The sequence below is a fragment of the Gopherus flavomarginatus genome, chromosome 10 (genome assembly GCF_025201925.1).
Source record: "Gopherus flavomarginatus isolate rGopFla2 chromosome 10, rGopFla2.mat.asm, whole genome shotgun sequence".
In the NCBI taxonomy this organism is placed as follows: Eukaryota; Metazoa; Chordata; order Testudines; family Testudinidae; genus Gopherus; species Gopherus flavomarginatus.
Genome location: NC_066626.1, coordinates 21,346,371 through 21,365,792, shown reverse-complemented (window position 1 = coordinate 21,365,792; position 19,422 = coordinate 21,346,371). Strand labels below are relative to the sequence as shown.

Genomic DNA, 19,422 nt, shown 5'->3' with positions numbered 1-19,422 from the left:
AATTGAATGCACATTGCCAAAGTCTTTTAAATCTGTATCTGGCTGCAGAATAAGCTACTACTAAGAAAAAATACGATGCAACACCATATAGTGTAAATTCTTGATTAAGCCCTGACTGGATGAGAAAAGGAATAGAATAGTTACTTAAAATTTGAATAACTTAACTACAGATCAGAGAGCAATGTCCCTCAAAAGAAAAACTAAACTTAAAAAGAAGTATTTTTATTAAAATAATTTAAGGGTAATTAACAGAGAAGAGCAGAATTGAACCCATATTTTCTGATTCAATAAGGATTACCTAGGCATCATTTAAAATAACAAATATAGCTTACCTTTTTCACTTGTGCCTCTTTAATCTTTTCCAAAGCAACCCTGATCTTCTCCGCTTTCAGTTTAGCAGCCTGCTCTTCCTGGGGGAACACAGCAAACCAACTAAATAAATGTCAGTCTGATTTTAGGACTTCAAAGCTTCTAATTATGAGGTTACCATAGGGTAGAATTTGAGAAGGAATACTAGTTCCCCCACTCACAACAACCGCTACTGTGGAAATTAAAGGAACAATCATTGATGCTGAAAAAAACTACTAAGTTTAAGATGCAAAGACTTCCTGCATCTGTCGGATATACACAGATCAGACCATATGGCTTTGAAGACAGAATACAATTGTTTTTCTGCACTTTGACAGCCAATATTGCATCATTCCTTTCCATTCTACTTTTTTCTTTTGCATCCATCAATTATTGAATGCTTTAACTTGCCACAGATTTACGACTGTCCCAGCCATACCATATTTGCCAACAGTACAATTAAACACATCCAACAGATTTTCAGTTTATCAAGGTTAACATCACAATGAGAGATACTATAGCTTACTGTTACAGACACTTCCATTGAATAACATTCCACGCTATTCCAGTCTGTTAAGGAAGCTTTTAACATGTTAAACTGCTTGGCAATAGCTCAATACTTTCACACTACACATCCATGTTCCATGCTGTTTTTCCTCATTTAAAAAAAAAAAAGTGTTCAGATCACCAAATGTAAGAAGTTAAACCTCCTTCTTTAATACATTTCCTTTTAAAAATCTAAGTTTGTTACAATTTAAAGCACATTAAAGGAATCTGAATCCATTCTCTCTCTTAATTGCTTTTGATAAAGAAACCAGTATACTGCAACATTACTAATACATACTTTCAATCTCCAGCAATCAGTCTATAATATTACTAGTGCAACAGAGTTGAAGTGATCTGCTGAAACAAGAAACCACTTCTGCAGAAACTCTGCATGCAGGTTTCAAATTTCAGAATTTTAAGATTTGGATTACTACAGCATGAAGTGTCTAGGAAGCACATAAACCACCTTGTAGAACTCAATTAGAAAGCCACAAAATTAAAAATACTTCTGTCAGTTCCCCTCAAAAATAGGTTGCTTTCAGAGCAAAAGTAGCACAATGATGGAAAGACAGCGCCAACTACAGTGATTAACACGTTATCATTTCATTCTACAAATAAAATCCCTAAGCCGCTTCTCTGTTACTGTTTGGATGAAGTTGCCTTTTATTTAATGATATTCATCCATCTTCAAATCTGCGCACAACTTCATTAGGAGTAACACCGTTACTGGCATTTTTCACTTCTGCAAAGCCATTGTTGTTGTTCTTATCCTCCGGAGTGGCTCCTTCCTAGGCGACTTTGTGTTACTCATACTTAGCCACTTTTGTCCCTTCATTCTCAGACTGTACTTCTATACTACATAGTAGGGATGGCAACAGCTGTGGAGGGGTATAGACTTGCTTGTGAGAAACATAATCTTTTTCAATAAGAGAAGCCAATAAGCTGACAAGAGCAGTAATAATTGGGGTTTGAAACATTAGCTGAAAACTCAATTAGGCAAAGAACAACGCTTTTTATTACGCTAGTGAAAGACTCATTTTAATTTATCATAAAGATGGTATCACATAACTAGGAAAGGTTATACCAGAATATATTGTTTAGAAAAAAGGAAAAAAACAAAAACAGTAAGATATCTGATAAGATTTTTAACTTTAATCAAATGATCTACAATTCCAGAATTTTACAGTATTCATCCTACCTCTTAGTCCTGGTTGTTTTTATCCACAAAACACGTGTTATCCAAAAGCAAAGAAAAGCTCTATTAAGATTTTTTTTTTTAATTTGGAAGAGTAAGGTTCTACAATTAATTATTTTATGCTCTGGGCTGCTCCTGAAGTCAATAAGAGCAAGAGGGATAGCTCAGTGGCTTGAGTATGCTAAACCCAGGGTTGTGAGTTCAATCCTTGAGGGGACCACTTAGGGGTCTGGGGCAAAAATCAGTACTTGGTCCTGCTAGTGAAGGCAGGCGGCTGGACTCGATGACCTTTTGAGGTCCCTTCCAGTTCTAGGCGATAGGTATATCTCCAATTTTTATTATTATATTACATATTTTTAAGACCAATTTTGGGAAACTGAGCAATTTCTGGCTTTTAAAACGGTATCTATGAACTCAATCATAAACCTTTATTTCTGTACAGAGGCTGCAAACATGTTCAATTTGGCTTTTTACTTAAGTCAAGGGGCCCAGTTTTCCGTCCCGCTGCATGTTGTACATGTGCACTGAGTACACAACTATCTGAAAGATAGCATTTTACACCCACTTTGCACAGATGCATGTGAATACACAAAGAGCAAGGCTTTGGAGAATCAGGCCTCATGGCTTTAATACACCTGTGCCAGTGCACCGTAATTATCTTTTCTGATATTCTAGTCTTAAAAGATTCCTTACTAGAGAACCATGATAGATCGTGTGGCAGTTTAGGATAAACATGTTTAAGTATGTGCTGTTATTACTAAAGTAAGTTTCATTTGAAACTCTAAGGACTGGCTAAAGAGATGAAACAATAGCCTATAATCATAGAAATGTTGGACTGGAAGGACCTCAATAGGTCCCCTGCACTGAGGTAGGACTAAGTATTATCGAGACCATCCTGAAAGGTGTTTATCTAATCTGGTTTTAAAAACCTTCAATGATGGAGAGTTTACAACCTCCCTAGATAATTTGTTCCAGTACTCAACTACTCTTACAGTTGGGAAGTTTTCTCTAACGTCTAACATAAAACTCCCTTGCTGCAATTTAAACCCATTACTTCTTGTCCTGTTCTCAGTGGTTAAGGAGAACAATTTATCTCACATCCTGCAGCACACACACTTCAGGACCAGACTTCAAAGAGAAACTGCTGAGCTTCAGTTCATTTGCAAATTTGACACCATCAGCTCAGGATTAAACAAAGACTGTGAATGGCTAGTCAACTACAAAAGCAGTTTCCCCTCCTTTGGTGTTCACATCTCCTCTGCTAGCAGAGGGCCTCATCCTCCCTGATTGAACTAACCTAGTTATCTCTAGACTGATTCTTGCCTGCATATTTATACCTGCCTCTGGAAATTTCCACTACGTGCATCTGACGAAGTGGGTATTCACCCACGAAAGCTTATGCTCCAATAGATCTGTGAGTATATAAGGTGCCACAGGACACTGTCGCTTTTTACAGATCCAGACTAACATGGCTACCACTCTGATACTTTACAATATGTGCTAACTACTTAAGCTAAACAATCTGTTCCACCTTGCATTTTGCTGTGAGGCTGGGAGTACTTTTCCCAGATCTGAAGAAGAGACAGTGTAGACCCCTACAGGACTCCACTTGATATGTTCTTCCAGCTTGATTTTAAATCAACGATAAACTACCCTTCCGAGTATGCCTTTTCTAACCAGCTGTGCATCCATCTTATAAATAGGTTAGTCTAGGCTATATTTCTCTAGTTTGTTTATGAGAAGGTCATATGAGACAGTATCAATAGCCTTACGAAAGTAGAGATATATCACATCTACTGCTATTTCCGGGCCCCCTACCCTCCACAAGGCTTCTTACCCTGTCAAAGAAGGATATTATGCTGGTTTGACATGAGTTGTTCTTGACAAATCCATGTTGATTACATACTGCAATATTTTTAACTTTTAGACTAAAACTATTAGAAATTAAAAAATTCTAAAATTGTAATTTTCCTAAAAAAGATCTTATTTACGAGCAGCAAATGCTAAAGAAGATTAAAACTCATGTATAAGAAAAATCAAAGCAAAACTAAAAATATGATTTTTTTAAAAAATAGTTAGGACTGTTCTTTAGTTATTAAACAGAGCTTTTCTTTTAAAATAATTGACACATCAAGAACAGTATAGCAGATTTGGCAGGTAATGCTTCACTGATGCAGGGTGGGGAATTATGTATTGTCATGATTTTTTCCCCGAAAGTACAATTGGATTATGACTTTTTTAGTAGTATGATTGGATTAAAGTTGGTATTTTCCAAAGTTTGCTACACTCTAATCAATCTACCTCTTTTCCCCTTCCCAGTCAAACAAACCATAAAACAAACAACCTTGACACAAGGGACAAAGAGGATTAACAAACAAGAAGCCTATGCAACCAGACAGTGTACTGAGCTAACTACATTTCTCATTTCTTGTGAGACATATTTTCATGAGAAGACAGGTGACAGTAATATATTTGAATACACCTGCAAGCCATTCAACCACAAACTGACAACTGTTGTACACAACTGTCTAAATTTTAGAAATATGACATACTAATCAATCTAATCACATTTAGCATTAGCAACTCATTTCCCCTGCAACAGTAAACAAACCTAAAATATGAACTTGAAATAGTTTAGAACCCTTTGGAATTGGAAACAGCAGTACAACTAAGGTCCTAGACTCAGTGTGACTACTCAAGTGGACAGTTACCCATGCAAGCATGTATTTGTATGATTGAGGCCTAAAAGAAGTTTATTCCAAGCAATGATTTTACTGAAATTGCATCTAATTACAGAAGAATATAACTAATTATCACATCACAAATACAGAATCCCAATAGTTCTCAAAAAAATCAGCTTTGTGCTACTTCTCAAAGCACTAATAGCTACAGTGATATCTTATTAATACAAAATATATTAGCATACAGTGAACAGAAATAGATAAAAACTAAGCTAAACTGTGATACAGTGTTCTTTAATAATTACGTTATTTTGTTAAGTTTTCTTGTTTATTTTCAAAACCGGCAACTTGCAGTGATTCTCTCAATAAGTGAATTTCAACTGCATCTGAATATTACTGTTATACAAAAAACCTATGTTAATGCAATTTGTTAAAGTAGCACAGTTAAAACTGAAAAAAAACCCAAGAAATCAAAAGTTAAAAGGTTCCTTTAATAATGCTACCCATGGGTACATTACAACATCTATTTCATAATTCCTTGTTAAATTTGTAATTAAATATGTTCTGTGTTTTAACACAAAAGATTTAGGCTGTGCAATGTGAGTTAATGTTACTCCAAGAAACTTAACTTTTGCATTTCTTGACTTTACATTTTATTGTATATTAATGTAGTTTTTTGCAGTTGAATTCCTTATATTTTGAGGGTTTTTTTGAAAGAAAACTTGCATGTATTTAATAAAGCTAGCAATTAAGTGGTACTATTTAAGCTATGAAGTTCACACTTCATTTAAGTGAATGCGGTAGACATGAATTTCATAAAACATGAAATGGGATCCAGTAAATCTTTTTATAGTTTAATATTTGAAAAAGTTTTCTCCAGAAAGTTTCTCTTTAAAGGATGTGCAAGCAAGAAATCATAATCAAATGCACTTTGGCAATATTAATCTGTACATAAAAATTTCCCAGCCAAAGAAGTTTACAATTTAAGATGTAGCTTGATGATAATTTTAAATGTATAGCTTTATCTAAAACTACATAATGTTTCTCAGTGGGATAAACCCTTTTCATGCACATTTTCATTTGATGCCTTGGCAAGTGTGTACACATGAACACCATTCTAGTATACAATCCACCAGAAGCAGGAAGAACATGAGGACAGACATGAAACTGGGAGTGTGGGGACATGGGGGGGGGGGAAGAGGCACACTCAAGGTTTCTGTCCATGCCACCCCATTTCTTAATACTTATGTATCCAAACCTGTAAAGTGGTTTTAAAAAGGTAAAAGAGGAGAGGGCTGGGAAAGAGCAGAAAAATAACAACTTTTGTTCTGGGCTGCTGTTAAAGCTCCTTTACTACATAACAGCTGGAAAAAAATTCCTCAGGAAAACATAGCTGCTGGCCAGTTAAAAAAAAGTGTTAACACAAGTATAGCTTACTAGAAAAAACAGTAGTTCTAAAGCAGGGGTGGGAAAACTTTTTGGCCTGAGGGCCACATTGGGGAATAGAAATTGTATGTCGGGCCATGAATGCTCACAAGGTTGGGGTGCAGGAGGGCTCTAGTTGGGGATGTGGGCTCTGAGGTGGGGCAGGGGATGAGAGGTTTGGGGTGCAGGAGGGTGCTCTGGGCTGGGATCGAGGGGTTTGGAGAGCGAGAGGGGGATCAGGACTGGGACAGGGTTGGGGTGTGGGGAGAGGCTCAGGGGTGCAGGATCCAAGCAGCACTTACCTCAAGCGGCTCCTGGAAGCAGCAGCATATCCCTTGTCCGGTTCCTACGTGGAGGCACAGCCAGGTGGCTTTGCACGCTGCCCCATCCGCAGGCACTGCCCCTGCATCTCCCATTGGAGTGCCGGAGGGGAGCAATGGAGCACATAGGAGCTTGAGCGGGGCCATGCCATAGCTTCCAGGAGCCGTGTGGAGCGGCCCCCGACCCAGCGCCCTGACTGGAGCGCCGGAGCAGGGCCGAGCCATGTGGTGCAGCCCCCGATCCAGCGCCCTGACTGGAGTGGGGCCGAGCTGCATCATGCAGGCCATGACCCAGCGCCCCAGCTGGAGAGCTGGAGACGGGCCAAGCTGTGTCGTGCGGCCCGTGACCCAGACCCCACTCCCCACAACAGAAGCTCGCGGGCCAGCTTAAAAAGGCTCACGGGCTGTAGTTTGCCCACCCCTGTTCTAAAGTATAATTGACAAATACAGCCAAAGTCTACCTATTTAGCAAATGTGCCCTTGTTGCTTCACTATATTGGCATAATCTATGTATAGTCCTCGTCTTCAGATTTGCCCCAGCTTCACCCTAGGAGCACTTAAACTTTTTTTTTTTAAATAATCAAAGAAATGGTACACAGAAGGTGGACATTAGTGAAGTCTGTCTCCTCATATAATGGATGTGCAAGTCTCTCAAAAAGATAAAACTACATAGTCTTCCTCATCCAATCTGGTCATCGCTGAATAGAATCAGAGTCCGTACCCTTCATCTCCGATATAACAATTCCAAACTACAGGGGGATACAGTAATTATGATTCCCAACATAAACAGTGGCAGAAAGTTGACAGCAATATATTAAAATGCAAGGAGTGCCTCGTGGGGTGTTACTGGCTCTTTTTCTATGTTACGGAAATAATTTAGAAGTTATCCATAAGAGACTTCTAAGTATCTTTTCTTACACTACGGTGTTTTTTCCAAATTACACCAAGTAAGAGCACTCAAAATAGCAAATCTGAACTGTTCTTTCAGTATGAAGACAACTGTTGCTAGTAATTTTAATTCATTTGAAGGATGTTATTGTTTTCTGGCAGTATGAGAAAAAGCATCCATGTGCTTCCCACAGTTTGATTTTTATACCTGTAAAGTGGAGGAGAACACAAGAGCTTTCAGACTCCACAGACTTTTGACTCCATCTGATTTTTTTAGCCAAGAATGCTAGCATGAATCTTACATGCTCTCCAAAAACTTGGAATCTTTGATGGATATTTGCAGTAACGCAATAGAATATATTTAAAATGAGACAGCCTTTAAAAACAGCCTGACAAGAGGAAAAAAGTCACTCTAGTAAAAGTAAAAGTTTGTTTTTTGTTTTTTTTGAGGGTGGGGAAGGGGGAGGTGGAGGGAGGGGTAAGCATCAAGCTTATAAACCCAGAAGTGGGAACTGCATTCTATCAACAAGGAAAAAGTCACATGCAGGTGGAAAGAAGATGCATCACCTTGGTCAGCAAATGAGAAGGCTTTCCTGCAATGTTTCTCAGAAGAAGGGATGTTTCCCTGTCCAGATAGGAGTGCTTGTGCAGAAAGAAAAAGAGAGAAAGAAAATAAGTCAAAGGAAATCAGTGCAGTAATTTTATAGTGTGTTGATTATAGTAGACAAGCAGAGTTTAAGCAAACACTTAAAAACCTTCCGCACTTAACTTCCCCACACAAACTCCTCCCATTCATAAAACTCTAACGATCTCTAGACAACAAATTCCAGAAACACTTTTGATGGAAAGCAAAGGTTTAATAAGCAGCTGTGCTATTAAAAGACACCATCTTGCCTTCACCTGTTTTTCAATGGCATAACAATTATAAAATACATTTAAAGAAAATATTTTCTTACCTGTTACTGATTTCTTTTCTACAAGATACTGGCTAGGATTTTCAAAATTATGTAAGTGACCTAGGAGCACGAGTAAATGGGACTTCCATTATTAAGTCACTTACGTAATTTTGAAAATCCTATCCACATCATGCAAATCCTATACAACTGGGCTTGTTTCGGCTGTGCAGAAATGAAGACAGCATAGAACTGTCAGTCACGGAACCAGGAACATGCTGGTCAAGCTTTGTACCCTGGCTGCTTTTCCCAAGAAGAGGACTTCCAAAACTGTAGAAAAAACCTTACCATAACGAGAGTAACTGATAATCCTGAACTATGGCCAACAAATTAAACCTTTCATGTACAGATATCCTCTCTCTGAAAACACAGTCCCCAGAAGGATGGGTCAGATTGCTGAATTTCTCACAAGTGAGAAATTTGCAGAAAAACCAAGTTTTCTCTCTCCTACAAGAGTTTGTCTGACAATCATCCACATTTGGGAAGTGACCAAGAGTTAAAATTTCCTAGATGAGAGAGCAGATCAAAGACAAAATAGGACTCCCCCCAAACATCTTAATGCCAGTAAGACAAAGGTAACAGGAAGTGTAAGATCTGATGTCTTCTGTTCAGGTTTTAGAGCTGGTAAAACATGGCTTTCCTTTTTGGGCAGCTTTTTCTATCCTTTACCTAGGCGGCTATTCCACCAGTAAATCTGGCAGAAGCCAGATTCTGCCTGAGGTGGGAGTCTTCATTCCATGGGCATTAAATGGTTACTCCATTGGCCAAGAATTTAAATTATACATAAACTGCATCAGCCACCAAGGAAGATGGGAAGGATATTTTCTAGAGAACTGATTTGACGACCTTCTCTCAAGTCATTCGTGAGAGGTCACTACCGTGGAAATTATAGCTCTGGAATAACATGTACAGAGGATAAAGGTCTGGAAATAGAGGATTCAGTGTTTCTCTTTGGGGAGATGTCTGTTTTACTAATCCCAGGGTAAGTAAGGGTAAGAAAGAAATCCTCCTCTGAGCATTTGTTTAGATTGGGAAAATGAGTGCTGTTTTAAAACATGTTAGCTAATGCATTAGCAAATTTTCAAACATGACCAAGGATACGCACTAATGCTTAAAAACACACTAGTCACGAACAACCAAGTCCTTGTGTAGACCAGGATTTAAAAACGTGAGGGAGAGATGTGCTAGCTAACAAGTTCTAATACATTTGAAAAATGGAGTGTGGATACGATACTGTGTAACTTAACCCATGTTAAATTGGTAAAGCTAAAGTCTAGACTCACTTCAAGCTTTAAGTCAGCCTGGCACATGTTAAGTTGTCTACACTAGAATTTTCGAACACATTAGTTCGAACATGTTAGCTAGCACATCCTACAGATAACATCTTTTATGACCATGGCTGCCTAATAACTTTTTCCAATATCATGGCCTTTACCCACGAGATGCTAAGTTATGTTTAAGAAGTGATAACATTTAAAAAACAACTAATTTTTTCAGTCTGGACAAGCCTGAGTGTGTGCACTGTATCGTTGGCCAAGGAACACAATGCTTTGTTTAAAATGAAAGTATGAGTAAAGAAGAAGTTACTCACCTTGTGCAGTAATGATGTGTCTTCGAGATGTGTCCCTCTATAGGGGCTTCACTGTATGAGTGTTCCACTGTAGGTGCACTTGCATCCGTGCACTGCTTATTGGAGAACTTTGACTGCAGTATCCATTAGGCCAGCACATGTACTGTTTCTCCTCGTGCTGTGCCACAAGGCTAGCCAGCTTGCATGGGCTACCCCCTGCCGCCCCCCCGCCCAGTTCCTTCTCTATTGCAGACTCATTGACAAGAACTCTGAAGTAGAGGGGAGGAGGGGAAGTTGTGGAGCACCCACAGGGACAAACATCTCAAAGAATTAACGTTATTGCACAAGGTAACTTCTTTGAGTAGTGTCTCTACAGATTACTCCCGAGCAGTATTCCTTCCGGAGAGCTGTGACTTTGGAGTTGGGTCACTTACAGACGACAGTACTGTGGAGCCGAAGATACCATTGGAGGCAGAGTCCCCAGTGATGCATAATTTTCTGCAAAGTGTGAACTGATGCCCATGTTACTGCTGTACAGATTTCCAAGATAGGGACATTCTTGAAGAAGACCAAGTATGAGAAGATCAACCTTGTGGTGTGTGTACGAATAGTATCTGGAGGGCTCATACTGAAAACTTGATAGCAGTGTCTGATGCAGTTCGAGATCCACTTGGAGAGTCTTTGGGCTGATATTGCTGAGCCGTTGGATCTTTCCTCAAAATTGCCTGGGGGATTTTCCTGAAAATCTTCATCCTGTCCAGGTAGAAGCCTGGGGCTCTCCTGACATCTACAGAGTGTAATATAGCCTCCACGCTGGCATGTAGGGTACTGTCCTCTGAACTGGGAGAGGAGGTACAGAGAGACAGGGAAAGGGATTGGTAGGCATATCACAAGCTGTGACAGATAAAGGTACTAGGTCTGTCTCAGCCAAGTAGGAGTGATCAGAATGATGTGTGCTTCATCTTTTAATAGTAAGGAAAAAGGAGGAAAGACGTAAAGAAAGTCTCCGTCCCAGGAGAAGGAGGAGGAGAGCATTGTCCAGGGAGCAGTAGCGTGGACATTTCTTCTTCAGGTAAGGGTGAACAAGTCTGTGGTAGGTGCCACCAGAATAGATTGTGAAGTTCTACTGGGTCGAATTCCCACTCATGATTGTGTGGGAATTTGCAACTGAGATTATCCGCTATTGAGTTTTGTGTGCCTGGAGGTAGGAAGCTGGCAGTGTAACAGTGGGAGATACACTACTTCCATAGTCTCATTGCCTCCATGGAAAGGGAGGGTGACCTATCGATTGTCTGTTAGGACTCTCGTGTATGATACTTTGATCAGTAACAGGAAGTGGGTGCCAGCATTCCTGACCGCCTTTAGCTCGAGGTGGTTGATGTGAAGGGACATCTCCATGGGTGACTATTTGTCTTTTGTTGCAAGGCCATTTAGATGTGCACCCCTCCCTATGAGCAATGCTCAGTGGTAAGACGTTTGAGAGGCACAGTATCGATATGCAGCCCAGGGGTCCCAGTATGGCCACTGGGGTGGCGGTGGCGCCCATGGGTGGCTGTACCAAGATAGTGGTGGTGGGGCTATCTGAGGGTATGTTCGAGGACTCTGTTGATACTGAGCACTGTAAGGAGCCTGGGAGGAATACTGTGATTCTGCCTCCTCAGGTTCGCTATCCGAGCCTTCACTAGAGACTGGGAGGAGCATGACAGAGCAGCAGGGAAGACTCTCATGCTATTCAAAGACTTAGTGCAGAAGTCCCAGCACCGAGGAGACTCCAGTATGTCTTATATGTGAAGGTCCCTAGAGTGTCTGAATTCCAGCAGTGCTGACTGACTCGATGCTCCTGGCGGTACCATGGAGGATGAAGATCTTGTCCATACTGGATGCTCTAGTGCCAAATGAGGTGTCGATGATGGTACCTGTGTAAAATTGCATACTGGTAATACCTTTCTAGAAGAGTGCTTATTCCTGTTCTTGTCCCTCACTGTCACTGTGGCTCTCTCGGGTCTCACTGTTGGGATTTTCTGCTCTTTTTTGATGATTTGTGAAAGGTCTCAGCAATTTGTTTCTTTGACCCGCAGCCTTTTTACCTTGAAGGCTCTGGGGAAGGCTCACATCTTCCAGGTAACTTGTGGCGTGGGTACAGAGAGGGTGGAAAAGCCGCCTGCATGAAGATAATTTTCTGTTCAAGTTCTCTAGCCTTATGAGACCGGGATCTGATTTCCTGGCAAAAATCACACTTTTGTTAAATGTGGTCTTCCCCAAGGCAGCGAATGCACTGGGAGTGCTTGTCTGTAACAAAGATCGCCTCTTTGCAAGAGAGGCACTTCTTGAAGCCTGGTGAGTGAGGCATACCACATTGAGGGAAGGGTCCACAACAAGGGGAAAAAAGCAGAAAAAAGTCTCTTTTGTGGAAAAAAAAAAAGGGGGGGTGGGGAATAAGAGAAAGCCCTACAGCTAGAACTACAACTAAGAACTAGGAGACTAGCTAACTATAGAAATACAAATCAAAAGTAATGGTCCTAATGGACTGGGAACAGTTCCGTCTCTAGCCAGGGCGGCTGAGAAGGAATTGAGGGGGGACTAGCCCGCATGCGCTGACTAGCCTCGTGGCACAACATAAGGAGAGACCGCACATGTGTGGGCCTAATGGACACAGCTACGAAAGTTCTCCAATCAGCAGCGCAGGGACGCAAGCACAACTACAGGGGAGCACCTATAAGGACACTACTTGCAGAAGAAGCAAAGCTTAACTATAAGAATGTTGTAAAATGTAAATAAAGAAAGACTTGCCTGCAAAGTTTCCTGCCCTTCCTAGGAACTTCTGCTCAGCAAGAACTGAATGTATCACACTGCCTTATCAAGAGATGTGACCAAATTCTTTCGTGAATAAATGGGGAAATACTTCCTATTCAGCTTGGCTGAGTCAGGATGGAGCTCAAAAGTGTCTATAACATTTCTTAACATAGGATCAAAGAATTCTGTTTGAATAAGCTCCTCACTAATGTCCTTGTTGGATTTAATGGATTCCAGCTTGTCCTTTCTTTTGCGATGCAGCGTCATGGCTAGAGAGTATGCTACTTTGGCTTTTTTTCTAGGGCTGTTTATCCTCAGCCTTCTTGGATATCAACGACAGAGATGGATAGGAGTTGGGACCTCACTCTCTCCCAATGAGGTAGCGCTGTTTCTTGGAAGGAATTTTTGACACAAGGTTGTTAATAGCACCTTTCAGGAGACACCCCTTCACTACCCTTCTTCCCCACACTGGCCATCTTGCCTGTTGTCTGTGTGTGTATTGGGGTAGGGGTTAGGAACACGTGCTCACAGTAAGGCAAAAAGAAGCCCAAATGCTTCAGACCACAGAGAATCAAGAAAAGGAAGTTTAGCAGGAAAGGGTACTGCGGGAGTTCTATGTATTTATTGTTTAGCTGAAAATATAACACGAGGCCTGCAGTAACAGGAGCTTGGTCTGGAGCACAATGGTTGAGCTGTAGGAAATTGTACCCAGGGTGTATGGCTTAAGCGGTTTCTCACCTCCATTACTGATTAATTTGGGGTAGGACTGCCAGACAGACATTCTTATAAGAGAAAAGAACAGTCTTTTGCTAGTTATAACTATTAATTTCAGCGAGAGTTGAGGAAGCTCAATATCTTGCAAGACTGAGCCCTAGCAGCACAATTATTCTATTAGCAATCATAGCAGGTATCATCCAGCATAATTACAGTAGTATCTTTCACAGAGAAGGGGAATTCTGTTCTATGCAGAAAAGTGGACGTATCCTATATAGCTTAAAAATCAGTGCTGGTACATGGAAGTGTAAATTTGCTCAGGGAGCATTTTCCTTGCTAAGCAAAGGAGCTTGGCAAAGCAGCAACTGTGTGTGAATATAACATTTTTCAAATACTTGAAATGAATAAATATCAGAGAGAGAATAATAATTTAGAGCGGATCAATGGAGTATTAGGCACAAGGGAATAAGTAAAAACGATTATTTACAAGATTACTTGTATTCCATTTTATGGGGTAGAAATGCACTCTGCAAACTTAGTCTGCACATGTAAACCACTTAAAATCTATGTAATATAGAAAACCATTTAATTCAACAATCAGAAAAGTTTTGAGATTGATATTCGTTAAGTTATGGAAAAACCTTCCAGAAGCAGTAATGGAAACCTCATTGCTTGAGACATTTCAAGACGAACTGGACATAAAGCAATAAAAATTTACTATAGCAACAATTCTTTGTTGGCCTCCAGGGATGAACCAGATGACTCATTATCCAATTTTCCCTCTCTAAATTCTATGATTCTATGTTACAAAAACACAGGTCAGTATTTTGACCTACAAACCCTTGACGCACATTATCCTTTTAAGTATAATCCTAAATGAACGTATTTTTCCTAGGTACAATTTACACCTAGAAATACCGTTGATATAAAATTCAGAAACCTAGGTAAGAGTTATGACATACAGATAAAAATAAAACTTGCATTAAAACTTGCTACTCCAAAAGGGGTAAGCAAAAACTTTTCATGGTAACTTTCGTATTTTCAAATCTTTAATACATTTGGCCAATACGTCTGGATTATCCGATATTTCTGTCCTTTGCCTACCAAACTTTAACTTAATCGGTTGGAATAAGTAGAAGGCAGTCAGTGGCAGTAAATTCTGCCTGACCACTTTTAGAGTCTAAATATTATATTTAGACAAAATAGTAAGACCCCAGCCACAATATAGCATTTCTTAATGTAGCCATATTTAGTATTTGCCAGGTGGCCAATAAAATTGTGTTTTATTAATTTTTTTCCCTGCTGAGACAGTTGATTCATTGACTCTTAGCATAGACGGTCAATCAGTTTCCCATAACTAAAAGACATTTCCCACTGCTAGTCTAATAAAAAAAGTACATTTCTTTCCCTTACGGGTAATGTCTGTAATACTGCAACCAGGTAGCATACAACTGAACACCAAAATTAAAAAGGCTTGAAACAGTCTGAGACAATTAAGAAAAATGGATAATTTAAAGACAACCCCCTACCTCCCTGCAACATTCATCCTCCCATTACAATGAAAACCAGAGCACAGTTAGGAGAAAAGGGTCTTTCTAGAAGGGGAGTTAAGGAGCTAAAACACTGCATTAGAAGACATTCATTCTGTTTTAGTTATGCCATTTGCACAGCTATATCCCGAATACTCAAAGAATTAATGTTTTCAAGTCAGTACACACCAGGCTTAACAGGTCTTATTCACGTACATGTAATCAAGAACAAGTCAAGCAGAGTGTCCGCAGAGTTTGCTAAATAGGTAAAATCGTCCGGTGTTTCTAGCCCAGCTTCTTTCACAAAGTATTCATTCAAGCCAAAAATTGTACACATGGCTAGAATCCCTCTATTCAATTTATTTATAGGTAAACATTTTGAAACATCATTTTTTCTTTAAAGACATGTGATATTGTCTTTACTTGGACTGAATTTTCTCAACCTCCCTTTCCCAAGGTCTTGTGTAAAATGAAGCTATTAAATCCTACATGCAATGGAAAGAGTGGGAAAGTTCTTGAAGAACTTCATCCTGCTGTATGCACTAAATGAAACTTCATAAAATTAGATATCTGCAAATATTCAAATACTCAATGTTTTCTGCTTCCTTTCAGAGAAGCAGTTTTAGAGAGTCAGCAAACTCTTATGTCAACTACTGCACACTGTAAAGGAATAAGCAGGTGTATTAGCTCCTGTGAACAATGTGGGAGATTACTGCATTATTTTTATAAAATGTGTGACTCAGTTTACTTGTTCAGTCTTGTGCTGCTTGTTACCTGACCTCAAAGGGGTTAACTTCTTTTCAGAGACACCCATTGGGAGTGAGGAATGGGTGATCAATGCACTATTTTTTTTTTGTACTCAGAATTGTTTGATGTCTTAGATACAGTAGGCACAGGACAGTTATTATCCAGCTGGAACAATCAGATAACAGGCATACAACTATCTATAAAGAGTTACATAGTTAATACAGCATCCCTTAATACACTGACTTATTGTACTAACCTGCCTTGAACTCCTCCTCAAGTGACTAGATGGGAAGTGGAGTTTAACATACAAGTAAACAAGAGAGGAATGAAAGTTAACTTTTTTTGGGTAGTCTTGCAAAAAGCAGTACCTCCAACCCTTTGATAAAAAGGTAACCCATCCAAATGTGTTAAATATTTGTTTAGCTTTTATATTCCTTCCTTCCTCCAACCCCTGTATATGGTGGTAAAAGAAGGGCAGACAATAGCTGAAGGACACAATTGGTATAGAAGAACAAATCAGAGCAGATGAGGCTCCAACTCTAATAGCCAGAGATGCCAAGGAAACACCAGCTTTAATAATCTTCTTTATATGGATATTCCTTGTGATTGACAGCATTGAGCATTTCAACGACCCTCCAATTCCTGTTAAAGCTGAGGATGATTTCCATCTCCTCATTAGTCAATTCAAAGTCAAACACCTTAAAGTTCTCCTCAATATGGTGTGGTTTGTCAGACTTGGGAATGACTGCCACATTCCTCTGGATGTGAAACTGGATCAGAACCTGAGCACTAATGTGCGTTAAGTAGACATACCTGGGTGGGTAAAAGGATTATCGAGATACACTGGTATGTGAAAAAATCCACCCGGGTAATACAATAGATATGCTAAAGAGGTGGATAAACCCAAAAGACTGGTTCTATCAAGCTGGCTGGTAACTAAGCATTGGATCATCTGGTGGAGGACCTGGTTGATCCGGACTGACAAGGTTGATCCGGAAGTCACGTGAGGAAGGGAACTGAAAGTTATAAGAGACAGGGTCATAACACAGAGGTCATACAGATTCCATGATCTGGAAGCCATGTGCAGGAGAGAGGAAGGATCCTGGATACCTTAGAAGACTGACCAAATCTCAAAAAACACTCAAGAGCAGTAAGAAAAAGAGGCTGGGAGTGGCATACAGGGGTTTTATTGTTTTTTCTGGATCTGTGTTTTGTGCTGTCTACACTAATGAATGATTGCTTTTGGAACCCTGTTGCAAAGTCTATTTGCTTCAACTATCCACTGTCCTTGAAGAGGTGAACTGAAAATCTGATTGCACACAAGGTTGGAGTTCTCGGTAAGGGGTATGCTTAAGCTACTGAAGAGTCTGGAGGAGCCAGCATCAGTTTCAGGGCCTGGGCAGTTGGACTGCAGGGCTCCGAAGGGGTGCTAGACAAAGGATCTGTATCCTGAGACTATGCCTAAAGACCCAGAGCCTGAGGCAGTGCTTGGACTATGCTCAGACTCAAGAAGATTAAGAGTACAGGGGTCCAGTGTGGTAGAATCCAAACAGTAGCTTAGGCCTTGGCTACACTGGCGCTTCACAGCGCTGCAACTTTCTTGCTCAGTGGTGTGAAAAAACACCCCCTTGAGCGCAGCAAGTTACAGTGCTGAAAAGCGCCAGTGTAAACAGTGCCCCAGCGGTGTAAGCTAATCCCCTCGGGGAGGTGGAGTACTTGCAGCGCTGGGAGAGCTCTCTCCCAGCGCTGGCACCGCGACCACACTCGCACTTCAAAGCGCTGCAGCGGGAGTGCTCTGGAGTTTCGAGTGTAGCCATGCCCTTAGTGAGTGTCGTGTTATGGGAGCTTGATGAGGGCTGTGACAGCTTTCTGCAAGGATTTCACTGCAGGATTTCTTCACAAAAGGTATCCAGGTGTGGTCTCGCCACAATTAGTGTAAGCAGTCCAATGTAGCTTGTTTTGGCCATCACAGAAAAGGCAGAAACATTTAGCGTAGAATGAAGGAAAGACGACTGATTTTTACAAGTCAGCATTATATATGCTTGTAGCTGATCTTATCAGGAGTACTCTTTTTTCAGGGACCATGTTTACAACACACACAAAAGCAACTCACTATGTTTGAGTGGTTTTGCACAATAAAGAATAAATTGTCAAACAATTTTTAAACCCTTTCCTTTTTTAAAATTTATTTTAAAAGGCCAGGGATAGATGCAAAGGGAAACATATGGTGAGAAGAAAACAAATGAGTGAAGTTACAAACAGAAAATGTACAAAATGAATATATATAAAAAAAATAAAGTATCTGAACAGGCAATTCAAGCTGCATTAAGTTTTTTGTTAATAACGATATTTCAATTTTTGCAAGTTGTAACTTTACAAGTTGCACTTAGATACCAGAAAATGAACACTATATCAAAAATGATTCAAATCTAAACCAAGATTCTCTGACCAAACATTCTCATCCGATAAAAGATTTATAAAAACCTAACCCATATCCTTCACAGCAACCCTTAAAATTACAAAAATGAAAAACATTGCAAGCTATCACATGCATAAAAATCCCTGAACTGCAAATCTAATCCAAAGAACTGAAAATCAAATAAATACAGAAATAGGGGATACTTCTAATAACTCTACCAAAATTAAACTTTAATCTCAAACACAAGCAGTAAAAAAAAAGGATTTAAGCACGCAAATGTGTTAACACGACAACACATTCCACGAATCACCACAGGTTTTATGTCATCAGTACATAACATATTACAAGAACTAAGTTTGAATAAAATGGACACTAAATTCCTTTTAATTTCAATAAATACTTTAAAAATGTAAAATACTTTTCATTCAGTAAAAAACAGCTTGCCTTGATGTTCATAAAAACATGGCACATGTACTTTGTTCCAAATTACTTTTAGGACTTCAAAAGATTTCCTGCATTCCTTCCTTCCTTGAAAGAAAGGGACACATCTATTATCTTCAGGCCTACATATCAGGAGGGGTTCATGGACCAGCTGTTGGGCATAGCATTTTATAATATTTTCAAAGAGCCTGCCACACAAACACTGGATTTTTATGCTATTCTAGGAAGAGATTTCAATGCTATAACTCTATTTGCTCCTATTCGCAAATACTGTAAACATTTATAACTACAGTGCAGAATAACCAAGCACGTTTTCAACATTTAGAATATAAAAACTTCTATACAAAACACTTCCACCTTACTGTTTACATGTACTCAACAGCTAAATAAGATAAAAAGTCATATGTACCATTTTACTCAGTGTTTTCTTGTAAGAATGTAATTAAAACTAATGTATGTGTCAAGGGACATTATTAGCTGTACCACAAATCTTTTGCCTGTGTACTGGTATTGACAATTTCTCCTTCCATGGTAGCGAAATACGCAGTCACAATTTGGTAGTCTTAACTTCTTTGAAAGAAAGGAATGGAGTTGGTCTGCTTCGTATTTTCTCTTCTATAAACAAAGAACAGCTCTGAGACTGCAAATATTTATATTAATCTCAATTTATAAACAAAAAAAATAAAAGACACTCCCATCTGTCTCAAAGAGATATTTATGAATCATCTAAGACTTCTGAAGATTCTAGTAAGTTTTAGCTTTCCCAAAAATAAACATGAGACAAAATTGTAAGGAAGTCTTTGTTAGACATGATAAAACTGATGGACTCAGAGGACTCGCACATAGCATGATG

General features: G+C 39.6%; 1 protein-coding gene across 4 annotated transcripts in view; it reads right to left on the bottom strand.

The window, feature by feature from the left end:
* RAPH1 (Ras association (RalGDS/AF-6) and pleckstrin homology domains 1) overlaps nt 1-19,422 on the bottom strand; it is a 155,855-nt gene that overhangs the window by 34,109 nt on the left and 102,324 nt on the right. For 2 of the 4 annotated variants that reach the window (XM_050969561.1, XM_050969563.1), the window contains 2 exons: nt 7,971-8,045; nt 333-410 (listed from right to left, as the gene is read on the bottom strand). In XM_050969561.1, the coding sequence (XP_050825518.1) occupies nt 333-410; nt 7,971-8,045 (153 nt within the window). The remainder of the gene's footprint in view (nt 1-332; nt 411-7,970; nt 8,046-19,422) is intronic. The other 2 variants (XM_050969562.1, XM_050969564.1) reach the window with 1 other exon arrangement.